Source organism: Condylura cristata, unplaced genomic scaffold (assembly GCF_000260355.1).
Source record: "Condylura cristata isolate star-nosed mole 26May11 unplaced genomic scaffold, ConCri1.0 scaffold00013, whole genome shotgun sequence".
In the NCBI taxonomy this organism is placed as follows: Eukaryota; Metazoa; Chordata; class Mammalia; order Eulipotyphla; family Talpidae; genus Condylura; species Condylura cristata.
In genome coordinates, this window is record NW_004567114.1 from 48,767,085 (window position 1) to 48,791,102 (window position 24,018).

The 24,018-nt window shown below is 42.4% G+C and overlaps 1 protein-coding gene across 1 annotated transcript in view; it reads right to left on the reverse strand.

The window, feature by feature from the left end:
• Positions 1–4,105: 4,105 nt before the first annotated feature.
• The window catches only part of NPAS3 (neuronal PAS domain protein 3), an 821,118-nt gene continuing 801,205 nt past the window's right edge, over positions 4,106–24,018 (reverse strand). The window contains exons 10-12 of the mRNA XM_012724628.1: positions 13,592–13,739; positions 10,214–10,338; positions 4,106–8,501 (exon numbers count right to left, since the gene is read on the reverse strand). Of these exons, the coding sequence (XP_012580082.1) occupies positions 7,150–8,501; positions 10,214–10,338; positions 13,592–13,739 (1,625 nt within the window). The 3' untranslated portion in view covers positions 4,106–7,149. The remainder of the gene's footprint in view (positions 8,502–10,213; positions 10,339–13,591; positions 13,740–24,018) is intronic.

Here is a 24,018-nt window from a genome sequence, read left to right on the forward strand (position 1 = left end):
TGGCAAAAAATCAGCTTTCCTGATTTTTAAAAGCTGATAATTTTGGCCTCATAATTCACACTTACATTTTGAGTGGACTGTTTTTTTATGTTTCTATCTATCTTAAGTCTTAGCACCTTTTATTTGTTTTCATCCCATAATGGCTGATATGGTAGTGTCTCTAATTCTTTCAATTTCCTTCTTAGGGTTAGTTTTTCTCTGCCTCGGTTTACTTACAGGAGTAGCCCATTGGGAATATTTTAATGGACATGGTATAGGCCTGTATCCCAGGGCTCCATATATTCCAGGACTCTGCTCTCATAGGCTGGGTGAAGTCACCTCATAGGGCAGGTAAAGTACAATGAACTCAAGGAAGGGTTTTCACAGATGGGCTCCTGCTTACCTTCCATGCCAAGGGAACGAGGGAACTTCTTTCCTTAAAGTTCCTTTTTGCTAAAGCACATGCCAGCATTATCTGAAGGCTACCTCTATGTAGGAGGCGGGTGACTCACCATAATACAACTTTTTCTGATTGGCTGCAAGATGACATTTTGATGTGGCTGTTAAGAAGTGATTGTAATCTCAGGTTGTGTTAGTTAAGAGATCAGGGACTGAAAAGACACAGCATGGGCTGCCCCAAGGAATCAGTGGTCACATCTAGAGCTATGTTATTGGTCTGGGACCTCACACAGGGGCTGCTATTATGGTTTGAGTTGTGTTCTCCCAAAAGCTGGAATCTAAACCGCCCAGTATGTGACTTTAATTGCATTGCCTTCTCATGGGAGGGTCATTACAGATGTAATTAGTTAACATGCAGCCAAAATGGGAAGGGCAGGCCCTTCATCCAATATATCTGGTGTCTTTAGAATAGAGACACATGCACAGTGGGGACCACTCCACGTGAAGACACAGGAAACACAGAGAGAAGATGGGCCTATGATGACAGAGGTCAAGATCTGGGTGATGTCCCTTCAGCTAAAGGAATGACAAAGATTGCTGCTAACTACTGGAAGACAGGAGAAAAGCATGGAACAGGATGTCTCTCAGAGACTTCCAGGAGGAATCACCTTTAGTGGAACCCTGAATTTAGACTTCTAGTCTCCAGAAATGTGACAGGAAATAAATTTTGGTTATTGAAAGCCATCCAGTTTGTAGTTACAGTGGCTTTAGGAAGCCAATAAGGGGCTTTGACAAATTTTGATGCACTTAAATATGAGGATGACCAGGACATTAAAGTGACCTGCCACAATGTCACTGGGAACCAGTGAAAGAACTGGTGACAGTAGCCTAGAGATTTACCAAAGCTCTACATCCATTTTCACATATTGAAGGCCCTTAGATGAAGAGCATTTAGCTTAGTCTACTTAACTCTAAAGGAGAGATTTCAGCTCAACACTCTAAAAATTATAACTGTGAAATAGTGGAAGATTGTCAGTACTGGCTTTGAGGAGATGCGATTTCTCCAGGAGAGGGTCCTTCTCCATTGCTGAAATTCTCTGAATGATGACTAAGTTTATCTAGCTTAACTCTCATGGATGAGGATACACTATTCATGTATCTTATAAATCTAAAATCCATTTGCTTAGCTGTCCATGGGTAAGGTGTCAAAATTCACTAAGATCTTGAGCTCTTTCCCTCTTTTCTCTACTTGCTTTACCTACTTTATTGCCATTACTGAATAGACAGTATCATAGATACAAACATGCATACCCCTCTAACCAATGTCCATCAGTGGGCAACTTTGTGGCAGCCATACAGACAGATGACCTGAGACAGCAGGAATACATGAACTTGTCACTCTGTATTTTGCCAGGTCTGTCTCTGTCCTGATGGAAGCTCAAGCTATCCTGACAAACAACATGGACAATTTCTGGTACAATTTCTAGTCCAATTTCTGTCTTTTGACAAGTCCCATTGCACTTTTTTTTTTCATGTTCTCATCTCTCAGCATTTGCCAATCTTTATTGAGTCAAATCTATGTGCAAGCCATTGAGTTCTAGGCACAATGTAGGGGGTGGAGGAATGCAGATAATAAGCCATGATTTGCATATGAGGAGCATTTATCAGGTCATCTGATAATAGTTCCTTAGAAGGCTCAGGAGAGCAGCTGAGGGTGTTCACTTACCTTAGCCACCCAGAGGCCTGCTAGCTGTCATCATTCTTTGGGATTTCAAGGACAAGGTTAGTCTTCTTTTATGATATGATATGATATAAGGTATTGGCAAAGGTAGGCTTCTTTCTTTCCTAGGTCCTCCACTCCTACTTTTTGAATCTGGATAATCTTGTGTCCTCTGGACTTGATACTAGAATTTTCTTTTTACCTTTTATGCAGTACACAGGCTAAGGTGATTTTTCAATTGTTGTTAGCATGCTGAATGTAAATGGCTTTGGGAAGAGCTGCAAGTATGTAAGAATTACAATCCACCAGGATTAAAACCAGCTTATTTATACTCAACTGAATGTCTAACTTGTCCCTTGTCCTGCCTGCTGTTTTTCACTTTATTTTTCTTGTTCCTCATTGTCAAATAAGTAGGAGGATCAACTGGGAGGGAGAAAAGGTTGAGAGAGTTGGCCATGGATCCACATTCTGTCCATTACCTAAAACTGGAGCCTTGACAAATGGTCTTGCTGCCAGCCTGGCAAGGGAGAGGTTCTGTGCCTCTGGGGAACTCAGGGCCCTGGCTTGGCTGCCAGCCCTGGACTGGTGAAATGGCCAGGGTTCCCAATTGCATGTGGGTCTGAGCCCAGAGCTCACTTACTCTGTTTGGCTGAGAGCTGGTCTTCATTTTATGGCACACATTACAGAACTGGTGAGTATAAATAAAGGACAGGAAGCTTACTGATGCTAAGGGAGGCTTGAACTTGAGAGAGAATCCAGAATTTCTACCACTGTTACTGCAGAAGCTCCAAATTCTGTGAGGATTTCAATTCCTCTGTTACATGTCTGGCTTCCCAAAGACAGTCCTTCTTACTGCCATCTCCATCTGGCAGAGCTGATGCACTGTCCAGGAATAAAGTGTTATGGCTGACCAGCGTTGTTATTAGCTAACAAAGGGCCAGTCCTAATCCCACACTCCTCCAATTGCCCTTGCCATGGCAGATCCTCCCCTACACAAAGCTCTGGAAGCTGCCTCTAGGTGCCATCACTGCCTACAGATAGAGCCTAGAGTGAGCTGGCTTTAATGCTCATGGTCCTATGTTCAGGGAGGAACAGTTCCTGGCTTCATCAGTGTCTCGACTTTTCAGTCTTGCTAGACTTCATTTTGATGCTCAACAGCAAAAGGAAAAGAAGAATTTTGGAGATGTCATGGGAAAACGAATGTATGTTCTTCTATTTCCATCTTTAACCATTTATTTCAATGACCTGTATCAAGCCTCGGAGAACAATCCAGGGCCCCGAAACCACAACCACATGTTCATATCTACTAGTTAGTAGCAATACTCTACTAATAAAACCTGTCCTCAAATTGGCCAGGGTACACTTAACAGGTGAGCTACCTATGTCTTAACTTTGACAGAACAATGGAAGCTTTCTTTTCCCTCTCTTTTTGACTTAGCTAGTTGACCTGCCTTCAGATGTGACAGGCTATATCCTACTGACCTAGCCAGTAACACAGCACCACCATGGCTTACTCTGCAGAAAGAAAATACATATTTAGTAAAGAGAAGATATAAGCAATGGAACAGTTGGCTATACATTATAGATTATAATAAATGGAAAACATTGTGTGCATTTTGAATGATTAATGTATGAAAAATATCATCACTTGCTGTGCATTAATCAAATAAAAATGCACACTTCTCATGTAGTTAATGTTGCAGGCCCATTGTTCAGCTTGGATAATGTGCATCGTAATGCGCAGTATGACAATGAGTTGGGGTAGTTGAAAATTTAGGATGGTTGCAAGTTTGGTGTAGTATTTGGATTAGCATCTTAATCTGTGCCTTGTCAGTCTCATCAGTTCACAGCTATGTATTTTTTTTTCCAAAACTAGCAAAAATATGGATGCATCTTTTCAAAACTTTTTTTTTTTTAAATCAGAATAATGACCAAGGTACCTGCTTAAACAAATACTACCAGCATTCATTAGTTAGGATGGTTCCATGTAAAAGAAATGATGCCAGATAGTAACAAATCCAAGAGAAGTTTATTATGAAAATGGCACCTGCGGATGAAAAATTAAGTTACATAAAGACAACCATGTATGTGACATGTATGAGAATCTACAAAAGTATAAAAAGAACCCTGTTGTAAATGAAGTATGTACATTTCTGATTTGCAGCATTATCAATGGTCAATGAAAAAAAATGTTTCAAAATAAGCCAGGCACTCAGGAAGTTAGGTCCGGTTAGCTTCACACAAAACAAATGTACCATAGCTGTCGCTTTGTAACGTTTTAATTTTTTTATATATATATTGTAGAGTTGGTAACACTGCTAAGATTTTTTTACGAACAGAATATCCCTTTCCCCATTATTCAGCTACTTGGCACCAGTCTCCTCATAAAAGTTTTCATATATTTGTACAAGAAATAGTTAAAAACACAGACACAGTCTTCACAGGTAATGAAGTGTTTTTTTTTTTTTCATTTTTGTAATTTTAAACACTATGGATTTAGACAGCAGCTGTGATTATCTGTTAGTTTAAATCACCAGAAATCATTTTGACACAACACAGAAACATTTATAAAAGAAAAAATAAAACAGCTGTCTAGCTGTTCTTTGTAGCTGATAGGTGCATTCCTTTGATTGTTCGATAGCTAGAGTAGAGCTTCCAAAATTAATCTTTCAATTTTGTGATTGGCCTTCTTCACCTTCTAAACCTACTTAAATCCTTCAAGTGAGCTGACTATTAAAATTTGTGGCACTGAACATTTTTTTTTGCTATTACTCCACAGTGGTTTGGACCCAACTCATGGAATTAAAGGTCCCAGAGGAATCCACTCAACACAGTGATATTCAAAGGACAGCTGAGTTGCTATATTAGCATTGCACACATAAACAAAGATATATATGACAATTCTATATTCCATTATCCCCTCCCCGTTTAAAAAATGTTGGTTGACCTTTGAAATAATTTTGTCTCACTAGTAATTGCTTTATATATTGCTCCATCAGCCAACCTGGAAGGAAACCAAAGAAAAGCACCCACTGCTTATAGGTAGAGCACAAAGGACTCTGGGAATGTTAACAACTGAGGCTATATGGCATCAATTTATTTCCTATATCTGAGCATTATTCTTCAGTGCTTTGTGTGGCACTCTGGAAGAAAGAGTCATACCCAGAATTCCGTTGTGGGAAAAATGGCTCCATTAACCTTGAGCTAGTTAAGAGTCTTTTTATCTCTGAGAATGAAAAAGATTTTGGAGAAGGGGGAGGAAAGACAAAGAGGAAGAAGGGGAGACGAGAGCAGAAGGGAAAGACGGGAGAGGGCAGGAGAATATACACCAGCAAAGCAACAGCAGGAATCTTAAAAAGTAAAACGGAAGATCCACAGACAGTAGAAGCAGCATAGGGTGACGTTACAGAGGAAGGCCACCACACAAAAGTCACTAACCCCCAAGAATCACTGATTCACTAGGACTGCAGGAATGGGACTGTACCACTCCGGACTAGAGATAGAGCACAGAGAAGACAAAGGACGAAACAACTACATTAGCTTAGTATATACTGCATATAGAAACACACATTGAAACTGCAATGGGACTGACAGCCAAGGACACGTACACATTGCACACGTTACAGTTCTCACATCTGTTATTAGATGCCTTAACAAACAGCTGCCAAAAATGGAGTGGAAGAAGAATTTATACTTGACAGTCATTTGGAGTGTTTGACACTACACTGATTTCTGGCAACAAAGACAAAATAGGATATTTTTTTCTTTTTCTTTTTCTTTTTTTTTTTTTACGTAATGTGCAGTTTTCAGTTGCAGTTATCTGTTTGAAGCTTATTAACCCATTCTTTAGTTTTAAACCTTATTGGTTTCAACCTAGAAACAAGAGAACCAAAGGGGTAAAAATGCCATCAAATCAAATCAGTCCCCCCCCATACAACCTTCCTTTTTAGCAAGAAATGAAAAAGATTGAAAACATGTTAAATAGTTTTTCCTTCTTTTACTCTGAAATGTTATTGAAGTTGCAAAAATTAGCCTCAGTTAGACTGAGAAAAGGAAAAAAAAAGCTCAACAAAAGACAGTATGTACCTACACTGCTCCTCAAATCAGTTTGATTGAGTTTTCCAAAAGCCCCTTTAAAAAGGGCTTTGCTGACCCATTAAATTTAATGTGAGGCTATGTTTGTTAGTTGGGAGGTAAAAAATTTAAGTCCTGCAGCAAACATTAATGAGGGCTTTGTCTTAACTAACCAAGGAGACTGCAGCAATGGACTCCAGACCAGGACAGAACACATTTTTTTCCAAAACCCAGCCCAGGAGCTGCATTTTGTATGAAGACATTACAGATTAATAAATGATAGCACCATGGTTTTAGAAATTAAGTTAATGTTTCAGTAATTAACATTTAGACCAACTTTTTTTTTAAACATTCTAGTCACAGGCCAGAAATTAAGTTTAAGAACCCAAATTATTTTTATGTGCAAGTAAGAAAATTTTAAAATCTTAACCATAAAAAGAGAATTAAATTCTGCATAAAATTCTAAAATACTATCCCCCTATTTTTAAAGGAATTAGGAACAAAAACAAAAACAACAACAACAAAAAAAAACACCCCATTTCATTTGACTTAGTCAAACAGGGCACATTGTTTATGCTTGTCTCTTTCAATCTTGATCATATCAAGATCTTTTTGAAGAAAACCCAATGGTTGTCACTTGAGAAATCTCTTGACCACAAGACTGAGTATTCTATGGCAGAGGCATATACACATTAAAGACATCTTAATAAAGATGCAAAGGAAAGCAAAACAACCCAACACACATCTTAGAAGAAGACAAAATGGCAGGTAACTGGTCATCTGACCCTCTGAAGGCAAAAATAAACATATCTTTACACGAAAGAATAAGTCAGGTTAAAGAAAGAGGGGATGAAATAGGGACCATTGTGTTGAGAGAAGACGCTGACCTGCTCGAATTCAAAGTGCTAGAATTAAAGGTCTAAACGAAAACGTCAACGATGCCTCCGGGCGGAACCCTGCCCGCACTGGGCAGTGCCTCAGTCCTCCTTGCGCTCCAGAGTCTGTGCCGCGTGGATGCCGTTGCTGTAGACTGGGAAGGGCAGCGTGGAGAAGAGTCCCTCAGCCGTGGTGAACACGTTGCCGGCGGGCATCTGCGTCAGGCTGGCTGCGCTCACCGCGCCGCCGAAGGGTCCTGACATGTTAAGCCGGTGCACGTGGTGGTAGAGCATCTCCATGGGCGTCTTGGGGTCGAGGCCAAAGCCCGGGCTGTTAACGTCCACGAAGTTAACAGCGTGCGCGTTGGGCAGCAGGTTGCTCTGCATGGCCAGGGTCACCTCGGCCGGCGCGTAGCGGATGGTGCCTGTGGTGTAGACCCTCTGTGCGGCCGTGCTGGTGGCGGCCAGGGTCCCGGTCACCCTGTGCACCAGCGGGAGCACAACGTTGCCCGCCTGCAACCTCTGCAGCGCCTCCAGGTCCCCAGTGTACAGCAAGGAGTTGGATGCGCTGGGACCACTGGCCCCACTACCGCTGCCGCCGCCCCCGGGGTGCTTGTCCCGCGGGGACGCCGAGAGTGGGGGTGACAGTGGGTCGGAGGCCACCGGAGCCAAGGCCGGGGTGGCCGAGGTGCCGAACTGAGTCTTGCGGGCAGCTGAGCCGTCTGCGCCTGGCGGGGTGAGGACAGAGTCGGGGATGGCCACGTGCAGCCCCCCACTACTCCCGCCGCCCTGGCCCTGTGGGGACGGGAAGTGCTCTGAGTTGGGGGGCTTGGTCATGCTGTAGGGAGACTCATTCCTGGAGATCTCCCGGTTGGGAGGATAGTTCCAGATGCTGCTGTCGTTGTCGAAGTTGATGGGTTCTGAGATCTCCGTTTTGATCTTGAGCACCGAGGCACTGTTGGGGGAGGACAGAAGCCGCGGGGGCTCCACCAGACCGGTGTCCAGGCCGCCGGGGCTTGATGCGCTGGACAGGCGCCTGCGGCTGGTGCTGCCACCCTTCTGCCGTTTCCTCCTCTTCTTGCGCTTCTGGTGCTTGCTGGAGGCCTGCGTGCCCGCTTCGCCTGCGCTGTCCGAATCCTTGGCGCTGTCCGACGTGAGCGACTCACAATTCTGCAGCCGTAGGTCGGATTCGCTCTCCACGTAGCGCTCCACCTTGATCTGCATGGGGCCCAACGCCCCAAAGCCGTCCTCGCCAGCCTTGGGGTTCTCAAAGTCCGAGTGCTCAAAGCTGTCGTCGCTGTCGCGGCTATCTGGGTTGCTGGAGCTGTGGCCTTCGTCGTTGCAGTTCATGTCGTTGTCACACGTGTTGCCAGACTTCTTCCGGTCGGGCTCCGGGTCTTCGCTGTTCTCGGACTGGTTCCCCTTCTCATCGGATTTGGAGTTGTCGTTGTCCTCTGTGTAGGACCGGCAGCCAGTGTGGCGGTGAGGGGTGGGGTTGGGGGAGGGGAGAGAGGAGACACCACATTAGTAGGGTGGGTGTGTGTTGCCCCAACCTGAGCTTTTCATCACCTCAGCTACTTAAAAGCCGAGGCTTTCTCACTGTGGGGTCTCGATTAGCTTGCCCTGGCTCAGAGACGGAGCACAAGTAAGGCACACTGACTTCACGGGGGTGCATACTGACAAGGTCCCCACCCAGACCAACTGAATCAATCTACATGTGAACAAAACCCCCAGGGGATTTATTTTTGCACAATCTGCAAAAACACCAAAGGAGTAAGAGTAAATACTTGGAATGGGGAGTTCAGTGACAGAAACATGATGGTATGCTAGGCGACTTTCTAAAGAGATTGGCACCTTCCATTGGTGACTATTTGTACATTGTTTGAAAACAACACTTCCTGATCCGATGTTCTTTTTCTTTCTGGAACTGTCTCATTATCCAACTCACTGTGCATCTTATTTTACTTTATCAACTTCTGTCTCTTCCCCAAGTAGAAATAGTTCCATGGAACAGGGGAATTTTTCTTCTTTTCATTCACTCCTATATACTTATATAAATAAGGAACAGAAATACTGTATTCTAGAACTCTCTCTCCAGGAAAGAACTTCCAGAGGAATGTAATTTAGGAGACAGGAAAACAATCAAGGTCCTCCCCTTCTTCCAGCTCCCTGAAACTATGTCTGGGGTACAGGGATGTGTGTTTATGGAGAGCAGGTACCCCAAGGGTAGGGGACATGGGGAGGGGGGCATTAGCCATCCAGCACACTTAAGGGACAATGGATTTTTCCAGTAACAGAACCTCTGATAATTTAGGATTGATGCTGATTTCAAGGCTCTACTATGATGCTGTTGATAGCAGCCCAGACTAGAATCTTGGGCAAGTCATGGATCCACTCTGGCCACCCAGAGTGGATGGATTAGAGTAGTAGGAAGAGGAGGAGGAGAGGATGGGTTAGAGGTGGGGTCCTGTGGTCTCTGGCTCTTTGTCAGGGGAAGGGGGTGGAAGACTGGATGAAAGGAGATTTTAATACTAACTTACCTGTGCCCCAAAGAACTACTCAATGCCTACCTCCCCAAGTAAGTGGAAATGGGACAGGAGGATTTGTTCCACATAGGCCATAGATAACTAATAGCCCAGTGCTCTGGTGGCATTGGGTAGGCTGCGGTAGAGGCTTGTAAGGCTGTGACTATCTGGGGGCCGAAGACACAGACTGTTCTGGAGGGGGCAGAGACAGGCCTGTTACCTGCTTGGGTAAGGAAGCCAAAGCTAATTTTGGGCTAAGGGGAGGGCTGCTTCTGTCTGGCCAGTGGAAGGCTGACATTAAGTGATTGCTAGGTCAGTCTCTTCCTTCTTGTATGTTTGCATACTTATATTTACGTACCACAGTACACCTATTATCTCTGTTTAAATATATACCACACACACATTTATATATTATGGCATATAAGTATGTATGTATCTATACATGACCACACACACTAATATAGATACGTGCACATGTGTTTGTGGTGGTGTATAGTATATAAACACACACACTAGAGCGTAGAGTCACAGCCTTATGTGACACAGGGCTATATGCTTTGACTAGCTGTTTTCTGCCGTTGCCCAGCCCCGGTGTTTGGAAAGCTAAGCCTTAACTGCAGAACACGGAGAAGGAGTAGTACCTGCAATACCTGAGGTGTCTTTAGAGTCTGATTCAGAGTCGGATGTCTCTGAGGATTCCGAAGTTTTCTCTGGCAGATGGGGCAGCTGTGCGATATCCATGGGCGTATCTTTGTATTCGGGGTTACTGTGGAGGAGGGCGGCAGTCGTTAGGAATGCAGACACCCATTCCACATGCTTTGCAAGCTTGGGCCATCTTCTCCCCAGTTCCTCACCCCCCAAGCTTTTGAAGTTTGGAAGATGAAGCATGAAATGATTCTCAGTGCATCACGGGACTTTTAAAAAGCTTAGATTTCACATGCCGGGGGACAGATGCACCCTGCTACAATGATTGAATACCCAAATGCTTGGTGAAAGCTGCTAAAAAGCTTTTAAATAATCAGGTACCACTGGGGGCCAGGGAACTGTGCTGCTTCACATTCCTCCCGGTATAGCACCTGGGGGGAAGGGAGGATGAGAAGTACTCTCAACAAGGCAGTGCCAGGCCTCCTGGGGTGCTCTAGCTTCTCTTGGGCTCCTAATGAGTGCATCGCCTCAGTGCCCTTGCCCTGGCTCCTTGATGGAGCTTCTCAGCTGTTCAGATGGCTTCAGAGCCACTGGGGTGGGGGCAGAGCCCTGGGTGCCTAACGACCTGACAGATACACAGGTGCACCTTGGGATGCATGGATTCTGGCTACTGAACTGTCAACACACCCATTACAATCACATTTTCATCTGCTCATGTGGTGTACACCTGTGGCTTGTTAGCGGGAAATCTGATTGCAGTGGGGAGAGCCCCAGTGTGAAAGAGGTCCTAACAGAACTAACCCCATTTGCACAAACGTGCTTAACTTTTGTTCTATTTTTAATTCAGAAATGTCTTTTCTAGAAAAGTGACTTTTGGTCAATTTGAGTTAGCTGTGTTCCAAAAATGCTACTCCGAGGTCGGCCTGGTGTGCTGGCACTACAGGTGATGTCATCTGCGGCAAAAAGCAAAAGCCTCTTGCCTCAAAGTGGGGGGGCCTCCTCTATCCTCCTATGAGGACTAGCCAACCAGAGCCTCTCAGATGATTACCAACTCATTTGCTAATCTCTAGTGAAATTCCTATATTAAAGAGTCACTATTTTAGTCACTACTTTAAATCTACAAATGTCCCTGGGAGGGTTAATTCACTAAGACAGATTATCACGCATTTACTCCTTAGTGTGAATTAGCTTCACAGCCTTCTCCAGATAATCAGTTAAGACTAATGGTGGGAAGGTAGCCCGAACACTTATGCAGTCTGGCTCTGAGAGTCCGTAATTCTACTGAGTAGTGCGAGGGAATGGAAGGAGACTGGAAGAGCAGTAATTTCAAAACGGGGAAGGACAAGCCTGGTTGAGGCCCAGAGCTGAAGGGTTGTGGGAAGGAAGAGGTAGCCTGCAACTTCTGCTCAGGAAGAACAAAGGACAAGAACATAGGAAAGAAAAACAGACTTGAAGAGTTGAGATTTTTCTGAAGCCAAATCCTCTCCAGCCTCTAGAGTGATACCAGCGGGTAGCAGACTTGGGGGCATTTGCTCTGCCAAATCCATCTCTATGTGCCTCTGTTGGTCCAGGGGGTTTGCAACCACTTGTCACTCCATTTAGTCTTTCATCATTGGATAATAGCAAAGCTCAGTAGTGTGTGTTTTCAGGGGGGCTCTGGTAGGTCTACATTTTGGAGACTGAGGCTCTTGAGTCCTGCGTTTGGTACTCATGAACTTGTGTACTCAATCCTAGGCTAGACAGGTGTGGATTCTGTGCTGCACAGACTGACCTCCCCTTAGCCATTCTCACTCCTTCCATCTGGGGGCTGAGTAGCAAGTCCTGAGGCTGATGATGCAGAAGGAAAGACCAAGAGGAGAATCCTACCTGAATAGGAGCAACCACCATATAGGTGGCTCCTGCGCCTGGCTGTATCAGCACAGGAGACAGGCAACTATTGGTACATCCTGGTATCAAGGTCTAATTTCTCATTGCCATGATTCTCTTTGGTACAGCATCATGTCCATCAATAATACCTTTTTCTGTTTGCTTTTGGATCTGTGAGATTTTTATATCCAGCTGCATTTTATGCTGCTCCTGTTTCACCAACCTCAATGTTAGAAAAATTCTTGATGTCAGGACTTATTTTGAGCATTTCACATGCAAGGAGTGGCCGGGGGGCAGTTTGCTTAAAAAGTAAGCCTTTTAGAAAGCCACATTTAAAACAATTGCTTTTACCTTTAAAGAGAATTAAGGTGTAGAGTATAAGATGTCAACAAAGGAAAAAGAAAGTAGATAGATGAAGATTCTTGTAAGTGGTGTGTACTAAGGTCCTTCTTGAGCAATAATCATTAGTGTCAGATTGATAGGCTGTTGGTAGCGCGCACACACGCCTTCAGGTCATCGCTAAAGTATGCAGATGTCATCTGAAGGGTCAGTGTGCTGATGAGCCACTCTGCAAGATTCCTAACTCCATTTGACTGGCTCAGAATAAAATGGGATTCAAGTCCAACCTGTCTAAATGATGAGCAAAAGAGAAACAACTTCAGTCCCAAAGACCTACTGAAACTTTCCTGTCCAGGCCAGTGTGGGCTCTGCTCAGTGGCTTTTGGGCATGAGTCAGGGTGGACACTGGCATTAGCTTCATAGTGGGGTGGGTGGAGAACCTCCTGGAAAACAGACCAGCAAACTGTGACCACCCTGTCTGGGTCTTGGTAACTTTTGTATTAGCTTGAATCCAAAGGCAGAAAGTGAGGAAGGAGAGAGAAAGGATATTGCATACTAGAATCTAGGAAAGTGTTGAACTTAGTCACATATGTGGATATAAATTTCCAGGATATATTAACACAGTAGCCTGAGCTCACAGAGCAAGTAAAAGAAAATTTGCCTTAATTTTAATATTGATATTATCTTGATTCTGGCAAAAAAATTCTTTGCTGAGCAAAACTGTAATGCCTAAGGAGTGAAACCCTTCGGTCATATGTAATGTGCTGAGGGCTTCAAAGGTTTGGGATATAAAAGGAATATACCTGCCACTTCTCCTTTCTCTCATGCTAAATATTCACAAGGATTAGAGGGCATGAGTGTGAGTGTGCATCGTAGGGAAGGCAGTCTCTTTGGAATGCTTCAGCTATAGGGAGAAGTCTATGTGTGAGGGAGAAACCAAAGCAACTTTTATCAAACCAAGAGTGACTGACAATGTTACAAATCTGCCTGGGAAGTTCCTTTCCACATAGATATGATCATTTCCCATTTCTCTAAAATTTGTGGAAAGGAGCAGAATTTCCACATACTTCCACACCAGATACTGTCAAAAGATAATACAAGTCAGCTACTAACCATTGGGGAGAGTATTTCATAACTGACACAAAAAGGAAAGAGAATTAAAAATATACCTAAGAAGATAATTCACCCAGATGATATTCTTCTCATTTGCGTTCTTGGCATTAATAGCTATGGTGGCACTAGACTGTATCCAAATATATCCTCCATTCTTCTGCATCCAACGATAATACTTGGTCACACACTGGCCCTTATTCAGTACTGGGGGGAAAAGAAAACAAAATAAAAGGCATTGTGTATTAAGACTGGGACCAAATGATTAGCATTTCTGAAAAACCTCAAGCTTAGGGGGTGTTCTACACCACACTGGGGTGCCCCTCTGTGCAGTGCAGGATGCTACCAGCAGGATGAATGAATTCAGCATTCTGCGCCGTGGCCAGGGTGAGTAGCAGGGGTAACCAAGGCTTTATTCCATTTGGGGCAGCCATGGTGTGAATGGAAGAATAAAGGACTCCAATTCTTGGCTCACAGTCACCTAACACGGTGTGGATATGGTCAACAGGTTTGACGTCAGATGGCAACAAAGGCAAATTTGCCTATGATTTATTCATCAAATTGAGCTAGAGTGCTCTGAGATTCTGGATATTTGAATGGATCTTATACCCTCTGCCTTTGATCATGTCACCTCGGCATGTGTAGTATCAACTGGCATCCTTCTACATCTGCTCCTTTGATCTTGTCTCACAGAATTTATAGCCTGTGTATAAATTAAATTTACATCGGTCAGTCGGGGGAAATTCTGGTGAGACTTTACTGAATGGTGGAACAAAATAAATTCCCCAGCCAAGTCAGGGAGGAAGGCTGGCCTAAGGGAGTTATAGAATTGACTTGGCTAGAGCCAAACAGAGTGACAGCCCCACACAGACGCTGAAATATGGCCCAAAATGAAGGAAGAAGTAAAAACAATCACTAATGTGAAACGGTGCCATTAAATACCTACTGAAAGAGAGCTTTAAAATGCAGATGTTAAAAATGATACTTTGACCAAAATCTTGCCAAGTTGAAATTGATTTGATTTGTATCTGGGTACTCCTGAGCTAGTAAAAGGGGAAAGTGCAGTAAATCATCCCCTGAAATAAAGTGCTGGGGATGGGAAGGCTTTAAAGGGATGCCGGAAATGTGCAAAACCTGCTGTTATTACTTGGATAGGATCTCAGTAGCTCCACACCCCCCGGCACGCCAGCTGGCTGGCCACTAGAGGGCAGTGTGCACTCGTCCACGTCGCCCACTTTTGGCATGTCCTTGTCTCCGTCTGCTAAAATGAAAAACCTCTAACTGCTGTAATAAATTTGGCTAAATTAGCTGCTAAATGGTTATCTCAAGTAATATGTATTTGCATTAATCATCTTGCTCTAAACCAGAACAAGCCAGAGTCCTAAAGACGTAGTAAATTCATATTGTCCATTTAATTACGGCTAATAAGTGCTTCATATACAATAGTTTCATGAAGTACATTCTGATTTTTTTTTGTGGGGGGGGGGTGATGGGTAGAGGGAAGTCACTTTGGAAAAGAGCCGGGTTTAAGGCTGTGGCAGCGCTTCCCGACTCTGAAAATGACGGAAAATCAAATCTCTGCATTTTATGTCCATGAACTATAGAGCTGGATGCTTTTCTCTCTTCTTGTTTTCCCCTCACAATACACTAAGTGGATGGCTGCAAAATTATTTAATAATTATGTCTTGACAGAGGCTGGCAGAGGGGACAAGGGCTTCCAATAGTGGCAAGTTCTATTGGGAAGCTAGTCAACAGTGGAGGGTATTTTAAGGGCCTGGAACTGTCATCTTCTCTTGGTGGTGTGGCTCCACAGGTAGCCGCGTGCTCTCGTTTTGTCGGCGATTGTAAGTTCTGCCATTCTGCACGCATGGCTTCCCGGGTTACAAAACGGCGTGGTGAAGCTGAAAGCAGTAAAATACTAACTCTGCCGTACAGCTCTTCTGTCAAACCATTGTTGCATGCAACAAGACGTGCTTTTATTCAAATCCGCTCAACCTGGTTAACTATTAATAGAAGAACGATGGGTTATGAAATTCTGCCCACTATTCTCACAGAGAACACTCATGGCACCCTAGTCAGCTGTGGTTCAACTACTGTGTCTCTGGAATAAGGAACCGTTTCAAATGATTCAGTACTTTAACAACAGCAAAGAGCCTGAGGAGACCCTTTTCAGAGTCTTGAGAAGCCCTCCCTGGCTGGGGATCCTGGGCTGGAATTTGATCAGAAGGGACAAAAATAAAATAAAATAAAATAAAAATAAAAATTAAAGTCCTCAGAAAAGAGCATAGACAGGAACAGAGTGAGAAAGGGATTATAAAGTCAAATCGGCACTCACAGAATCAACCGAAAGACTCCACTACTTTCCTGGTAATACTTTCTTTTGAAAACAAACAAACAAAAATCTCAATTCTGAAATAGACAGACAGCAAAGCAGCTAGCTGCCTCTCTGGCGGTCTCTAGGTCTGTGCTCTGAGTGGGGCGGAGAGCTGACTGGCTGGAAGGCTGACTCCTGTATTGTCTCCCGAGGTAAGACAGGGAAACTCTGGGTCTCACTAAGTGCTTCCATGTTTCTTGAGCAGATAGACCTCAAATTTGGGGGCCCATGAAAGCATTATCACAGCCTTCTGTATTGCCCAGGCAAGGGGCCATCTGGTAGAGAGAGGCTGACTGAGGAGGTTTAGATGTGACAAAGTGGTGGTGGAAGGACTGATAAGGAAGGGATCCTCCAGGAGAGTCTGGCAGCTCCTTGAGTAGAGTATGCCACAGAGCCCACCCAAGGAAAGTTTCACCAGATTCATTTGTTTTCCTTGGGCCAGGCTGGCAAACAGAGCTCTTAAAAGGTAAACATTTCAGCATGGTCTTAGGTCATGACTGTTTCGTGAGGATTCATGTTTTGTGAATGAGGCCTCACATGCCAGCGGCAATCTACACAACCAGAGAACTGGCGCCAAGCTGGCACCCGCTGTGGTGTGAAATGGTGACCAAAATATTGCCCAGTTGCTTCTGTTTTTCAGGAGGCTCCATTAAAGAGCTCACAGTAGATTTTTTGCCTTTTAAAAAATGAACAAGGAGTAATTTTTGCTTGGGGCTCCAGAATATAAATTTATGACTTGGGGATGAAGTGTCTTTCCTTTAAAAAAAAAAAAGAATCACACTGGCAAATCAGTTGGATCATTCCAGCTGTGCCAGAGGCAGGATCTGACAGCTTTTCCTGAGCTCATGTGGTCCTAATCAGCTCAAGAAGAAAAGCCACCTTGGTGCCAGTTTGAAAGCGACTTTTAGTTTGTAATAAATTAGAGAACTTGAAAAACACAAACTTCGTCGATTCTCTTTAATCCAGTGGCTGTTTTTATTTTTTGAGTTCCAGTTTTAGATAACAGAGGGTTGAGAGAATATTTATGTCAATCTATTTCATAAAATCCTTTCGTGGGGAAAACCAGAAATTAGCACATATAGGTTACCTATTAGGGAAGTTCTTAAAAATAGTGGCATCATAAGCCAATAGCCTGGAAGTGAGTCATAACAATGTACTCAAGCTATAAACGGGGTGAGGAGTGGAGAGGACCTGCATGTTGATAATACAGATAAATTGATAATTTGAATCTCACACCCATGATATGGCTCTGAGAACTTCCAATACATCAATCTGGCATCTTCTCTTTAGCTAAATCCAAGTTGATATTTTGCTGCCCCCAAATGTTTGCATGTTCGCTATCATACCATAACATCTCTATAGCAATGGTTATTAAAGTTGTACTATAAGAATCTTTTATTTAAGAACCTTAAAACATGGCCTTTTCTTGTGGACATAGGATGAATGTTCTCCCAGGTATAACCATGACCCTCTCTATCACATGAGAACTTGTGTCTTTGTATCTGAAGGTCAGACGTCACCCATTGCTGTGGCTGCTCTTTTTCTGAGGGAAAAACCTAAAGCCATCGTCAGCACACTTTTCTAGCTAAAGATGCCTTTGACTGCCACTCTATAAACTGATGTGCAGAGGATAGAAGGGAGCGCATTGTTTGTGAGAATGCAAAGGAGATGATCGAAGAGACACTTCAGTTCTTCAGGTACAACTATGGCAGCCCAGCTCACTGGGTAATTTTTGGCTCTTAACATCACACAGCACCACCTCATCCTTTTTAACATGAAAGGAGTGACGGCTATAAAGAATGGCAGGAGCTTGCATTTTAGAACACACCAACTTTTATGTCAAATCTACATTCTCCCCACAAAGAACTGGAAGCTCAGTTGTACTGAAGAATTTTTTTTTTAATGTCAACTGGTCTCTTGGTCTGATCTTAGTGGTGGGCATACAAGCAATTTTTTTTTTTTTTGGGCTGGAGAGGTTAACTCCCGTCCCTCCAAATCTGATGCAGTCTCCCTGAAGCACATATCCACAGCTCTGCACACAGTTACCAACAGAGGGATTTCAGTCTTCCTTGGGAAAACTTTGTTCACAGAAATAGACTGATGATTGAAAGGACATAAAGGAGACTGTGTCTGTGGCAGGAGCATGATTCTGTTAGTAAATCAAAACAAATCAGTACAAGTTTGCCTTCAGAAATATGGAGAGAAAAGAGAACATGGTCTCTTCCTGTTGGGCTGTTCTATGAAATCAAAGCCAAAGATTCTAAATAGTGAGCTGCTTGTGTGTTAAAAAGGAGGAAGCAGTCTAATTTGGGTTAAAGAGGAGATAAAGAACGCATATCAAAAGCAGTCTTTTAGTGAAGTATCTCACAAAAGGACATTTTAGTGGTTTGCATATGCATTAAAAGCTGCAATACTTGGTGTATTCAGGTAAGTATAGAATAAATAGGAAATGGTGAGATCATCGGAGATTTCACACTTCACATTCACACAGCTGAACAAAGAGCTTCATTATCGTCATGGTGACAGGAGGACGCATCTGCAGCGCCATCCACCCCCTCCTGGAGGTACCGCCATCAATGGCTGGGGAGAGTGCAGAGCAGGTGCCTTTTGCTAGAAACTCAAAATTATTGTGGAATTCACTAGTGGAGTGTATGTGCGTGTGTGTGTGTGTGTGTGCTTTAACACTAGAATCACACTTTCTACTTAACATCACAGTTGGGTACTTAGCTGTAGCCACTGGTTCTCTCTCTACATTCACAAAACTGGCAGATGAAACATGAAAAAGAATACTGACTCTTTAATCTCTGCTTCTCCACCTAAGGCCCAAGGCAGGCTGACAGGGAACTTCATTCTGGAAACAGGACTTTCTTTTAAAAAAATTCTGGATTACTTTCTCCTCTGCTTTTGAAAACTGTGGGCTATAGGGGAATGAACCTGACATAGATTTAAAACAAGAACAAGTTTCTTTATCTGAAAAGTTATAGTCCTTGATGCTTACAGGAAGGTCATTTTCAAAACCCACAGGAGAAACAGCATTCCAGTCAGAAACTGTGCATTAAGTGCTTTATTTACTCGCAATCGAGACAGTTTTTCATTTAGAACTGCTCATAGGAGCAGCCCAGGCTTTGATGCTGCGCAGACTTGCCTATAGATTTTGCAATTAGTGAGCTAGATGTCTTAAAGAGCAGACATCCACAAATCGGTTTTTATTTTTATTTTTTTGTAAATCCACGTGCCGAGCAATATTTGGTAAAGTTTAGCGATAATCTGATACTTAATATGACTTACAAGCTTAAGGAGAGAAGACCTGTGGATGGCCTGAGAATGACTATGCATCATCTATGGATTTTCCCCCATATACTAATGACAGGCCCTGCCTGAAGTGCGATCTGTGTGATTTATAACCTCAGAAGAGGTTTTTTCCCCGACTGCTGCCAATTGATAGATTTTTATTAACTGTTAATATTGAATCATGCAGAAAACTTTTCATTGATTTAGAACATGCCAATTTGTTAAGTTTAAAAAAGAAATTTCCCTTTTTATTCATGATAATGCACTGAATTGGAGAGCAAGGCTTTTAAACACTGATGCTATCATGTTCTAGGACAGGAAGAATCAAGGTAATTGTTGGCAGGATTGACATCTGAGATCTCAGATTTTTTTCGAGCTGTTTTTCAGTCTAGCCAGGGAGTTTTAAGTGTTGCTCATTCCTGCCCTTCTCAACCTGAAATAGTTAAGGACAGGTTTTTCCTACACTTTGCCCCCCAAACCTCCTTAATTTGCTGGGGATTTGCTAGAGCTAAAAGGAAGCAGTGAACATTTCAGTCTGGAATTAAGAAAGATTTATTGCTAGGAAATGGTAGATTTACTCATTTATTCAGTAACTAGTTTTTCAGTGCCTACTTTGGGCCAGGGGGTGGTGGATCTCTCATGGCCAGTTTTCCTATATCAACACCACTGATTCACAGTAATTCCCATTCCCTTGCCAGTGAGGACTCAGGTCTGGGGTATCATGAACTCTGGGCATTCAGACTCAGGGAAGTCTCTCTATTTGAAGGTTTTTTTTTTTTCCCTGAAAATAGGGATTTGCCTAGTTGCCTTTGAATGAGACACAGATTTTAAATATATATATATTTGGTATGTTTTTTCATTTGGTATGTTTTTCATCTCAGCTGTAATCACTATGGACTTCCCACTACCACTTCACTCATATGCCATCACCATAGTCCTGTGTGCTCTTTCTGCCCAAGTTTTGACCTTGTTCCCCTCTATTCTCTTGTAGAATGTTTCTGGTTTATAGTTGCTAGTGGATATTCTCTTTTGCTTTATTACAATATCTATCTATATCTATATTTTTTTCCTGACCCCTTACACTCCTGCTATGAGTGAAACCATCCAGTATTTTTCTTTTTCTTCCTGGCTTATTCCACTAAGCATGATCTTTTTCAGCTCCATCCATGTTGCTGCAAATGGCATGAGTTTATCTTTTTGATTGCTGAGTAATATTCCATTGTATGTGTGTTTGTGTGTATATATATGTATGTGTATATATATGTATATATGTGTGTGTGTGTGTACATACATACTGGATCTTTTCGATCCAGTTATATATTTTTGGGCATTTGGGTTGATTCCACACCTTACTTATTGTAAACAGTGCTGCAATAAACATAGGAGTGTAGGTGTCCTTTTGAATTATTGTTTATGTGTCCTTTGGGTAGATACCTAAGAGTGGAATTGCTAGATCATATGGAAGCTCTATTTTTAGCAGTTTGAGAAACCTCCACACAGTTTTCCATAGTGGCTGTACCAGTTTTCATTCTCACCAGCAGTGCAGGAGAGTTCCTTTTTCTCCTCGCCAACAGTTATTGTTGCCTGTTTTATTTATTTGTGCAATTCTCACTGGTGTGAGGTGGTATCTCATTGTGGTTTTGATTTGCATTTCCCTTATTACAAGTGATGCTGAACATTTTTTTTCATATGCCTATTGGCCATCTGCGTTTCCTCTTTGGAAAAGAAGACACAGATGTTTATTAGTCATTTTCACTAGTATGATTATAATAGGAATACATTTTAGGTCTTTGAGAGCAGAGGCGATCTGACCTGTTCTGGGTGAGTACTTCACCTCCCTTAAAAATGAAGAGTGATAAACAACTGGAAGGTGAACTTGGAGGTAGGGATTACTTAAAAAAAAAAAATCAAAAAGGATTATGATTTACTTGGATCTTAAAGTCAGATTTATTTTATGTCTCTGATGGCCCTGTACTTTGTTGTATAAACTTGACAGATTCTCCCAGGTAGCATCACAGCTGGCTGGCCACTCCCTGCTGGACACCAGTTCTTGTCTAAGGCTTTCTGTTATGGTCTCCTCTCCAGGTCCCAGGAATGTTTAAACCAGTCACAGTAATTCCATCCTCACATGTGGCCTAGGTTTGAGCATTTGATGAAACACTGGACAATGAGATGTGAGGGGGCTCCTTTCTACTGGAGCTTCTGGGGATACTATTTTCTTTCAAAAATGAACACAAAATAGTGAGTGAACCTTTGCTGATTCTGGGTAATGCCTGGGGAAGAATTTATAGTTAGAGGCACTGCAGATGTCTTATGATCTTACACAACTATGAGAAAGTTTGGAGTCATTTTTACTTGTGTTTCATTACTGGTATCCAGATGCATCCTGACTGTTATTTCCCACCAAAAATTCTAAGAAGCTAGAGAGGAAGTGGGGATTCAGGAAGAGGTTCAAGTAACCAAATCTTTAGTTCTCTTCATGTCTGTAGAAAAATCATTTTATGCTAAGCACCTATACAAGTTAATTCCTAGGCTGTTAATTTGTGTAAAAAGTTAGAGGCTTTTGAGAGGGTGTCATTAAGTTAATTTTTAAAGATTTTAAGTAAGTTTATAAAGATTAAGAATAAGAAGCCACTAAAAAAGTAATAAGGTTGACTGTTTTTAGGCTAGCTGATTTAGGTTAAAATGGGTAATTTAGAAGTATTTTTTAAATGAGCAATAGTTTCTCTCAAATATCAAGTGTTTCTTTTTATAATAATAAAAGCAACTACTTATTTAAAGAGCAAAAAAGACAAGCCCAGCATCTGTGCTAGAATTATATTAGGATATATCTGTCGATTCAAAACTCATGTTTACTCTCTGGGCAGAGAGAAAAGAACATGTACTTCTATATTCCACGTTCTTGGTCTGTTCTTCTAAGCCTGGAATGCCCCAAAGATCCCCCTCTCCCCTGTCACACCCATAGCTCCCACCATCTTGACTTTTTGCCATCTTCTCTAAAGGTCCAAGTGAGATGTGCCTCCTCTGTGCCTTCCTTATCTTCCCTTGGATGTTTGCATGCTGAGGTTGTATGATTTCGTGTATCTTAATACTCCTCATTTTCAACACTTCCAAAATAGGCTCTGTGTAAGGTCCTTGAAGGTAGACCCCCCCATCATATTATTTTAAACCTTATAGTAGTAATCTAAAGGCTCATATATAGTAAGAACTCACAAATGCTAGATACATTTGGATTGGGAACATATTACTGCTTGTATTCACACATGCAATCAAATACATAGAAAAATATTAACCTGGGGAAAATCTAAAGATTCTTTGCTTACTAAATTGACTTACTATTATTGATACTGTACTTTTTCCACTGATATTCAACACTTTACATCTTGGTAAACAAGTTAGTCATTTTATCAAGTGATTACATATTTGTTTCATTTGAACACTGACAGAGATAGCCCTCAGAGCCAATTCACTACTTATATTTGATGATAATTAATAAAATGTATCCAATTGGAGAAGAACACAAAGTTCTTAAGATCATTAGTCAATTTTAATTTACTTTTCTTTCTTGTAAAAGAAAGCTTCCAGAATAGTATAGTTAGTGCTTCTCAAACTTTAACAAGAATATGGGTCAGTTAGGGATCTTGCTAACTGCAGATTCAAGTTCAGTAGTCTGGGCTTGACTGGAAACACTGCATTTCTTCATGCTCCCAAGAGAAGCCAGTGTGGCTGCTGGACAGACATACTTTCAGCAGCAGTGGGGGAGGGACCTAATAGTTGAACCCTCACCTGTCATGTTCTCTGCTAGTGATTTTGAAAAGCCAAAATCACTAGCTTCCCTCCCACCCCAAAAAAGAGATTAAAAATAACAATACTCCTGCATCAAGACCTCATTTTATTTTGTTTCCATGTGACAGTCTATTTAGTTAATGGCCAGGCACATGGTGTAGGCTGTTTGGCATTTAAAAAGCGTCCATCATGGCAGCTATTACACACATTTCCCTTCATAGGAATTTTCCTATTCACAAGAAAAAAGGCAAAACTCATTTGCTTTGGGAGAAAGTCCAGCCAATGATCAGATTGCAGCTAAATCCCTGAAGACCCAGTCCTGAAAAAGGCTGAGATCAGAAAACAGAAAAGCAGCCCCCTGTGCTATCTGCCTCTGGCCCACCCATCAAACTTTATACCTTCCGTTCACTGTGTGCAATGGCTGCATACCCAAATCAACAATTAAATTCCCCTTTTGTTTGTGTGGCAGATGACAAATGCATGGAGGACATCTTGTGTTTCCTAGGCAGGCAGGGCACTTACTTTGATTGATGCTCGGTTGTGGAAAAAAAATGAGCTGGGAAGGAATTACAATGGAGGGCCTGCAGACTGGAAGGGGATATACTAATTAGTCCTGCATTAAGTAGTCGGCTTGCATTTGGCGATGAGATGCCTTTAGGAGGGAAGTGTAGGGGTTATTGATGCAAAGCAGCATGGAATGCATTATGTCAGGTAGCTGTGTAGCATTAGTTTTGTGAGGAACTGTAGAAATTTTGTAATTAAGAAATAAACACTTTGGCTACTGTATTTTTTTTTTTTAACTGTCCCTTTCCTCCCCATATACTGGTAGATCATACATTTTAACTCTACAGCATTGCATTGCACAGCTAGAAGTTCTCCCTTTGAGAATAACTCTTGCAGGGCTTCCTCATCCTGGGTAGGGCTGTTGGAAGGGAAAACTGCCACTATATCTGTCTCTCTGGCTCCTTTAATACAGTCCCACAGCTCCTAAGCCTTGAACCCTGCTAGTAAAGCATAATATTATAAAGGACAAGG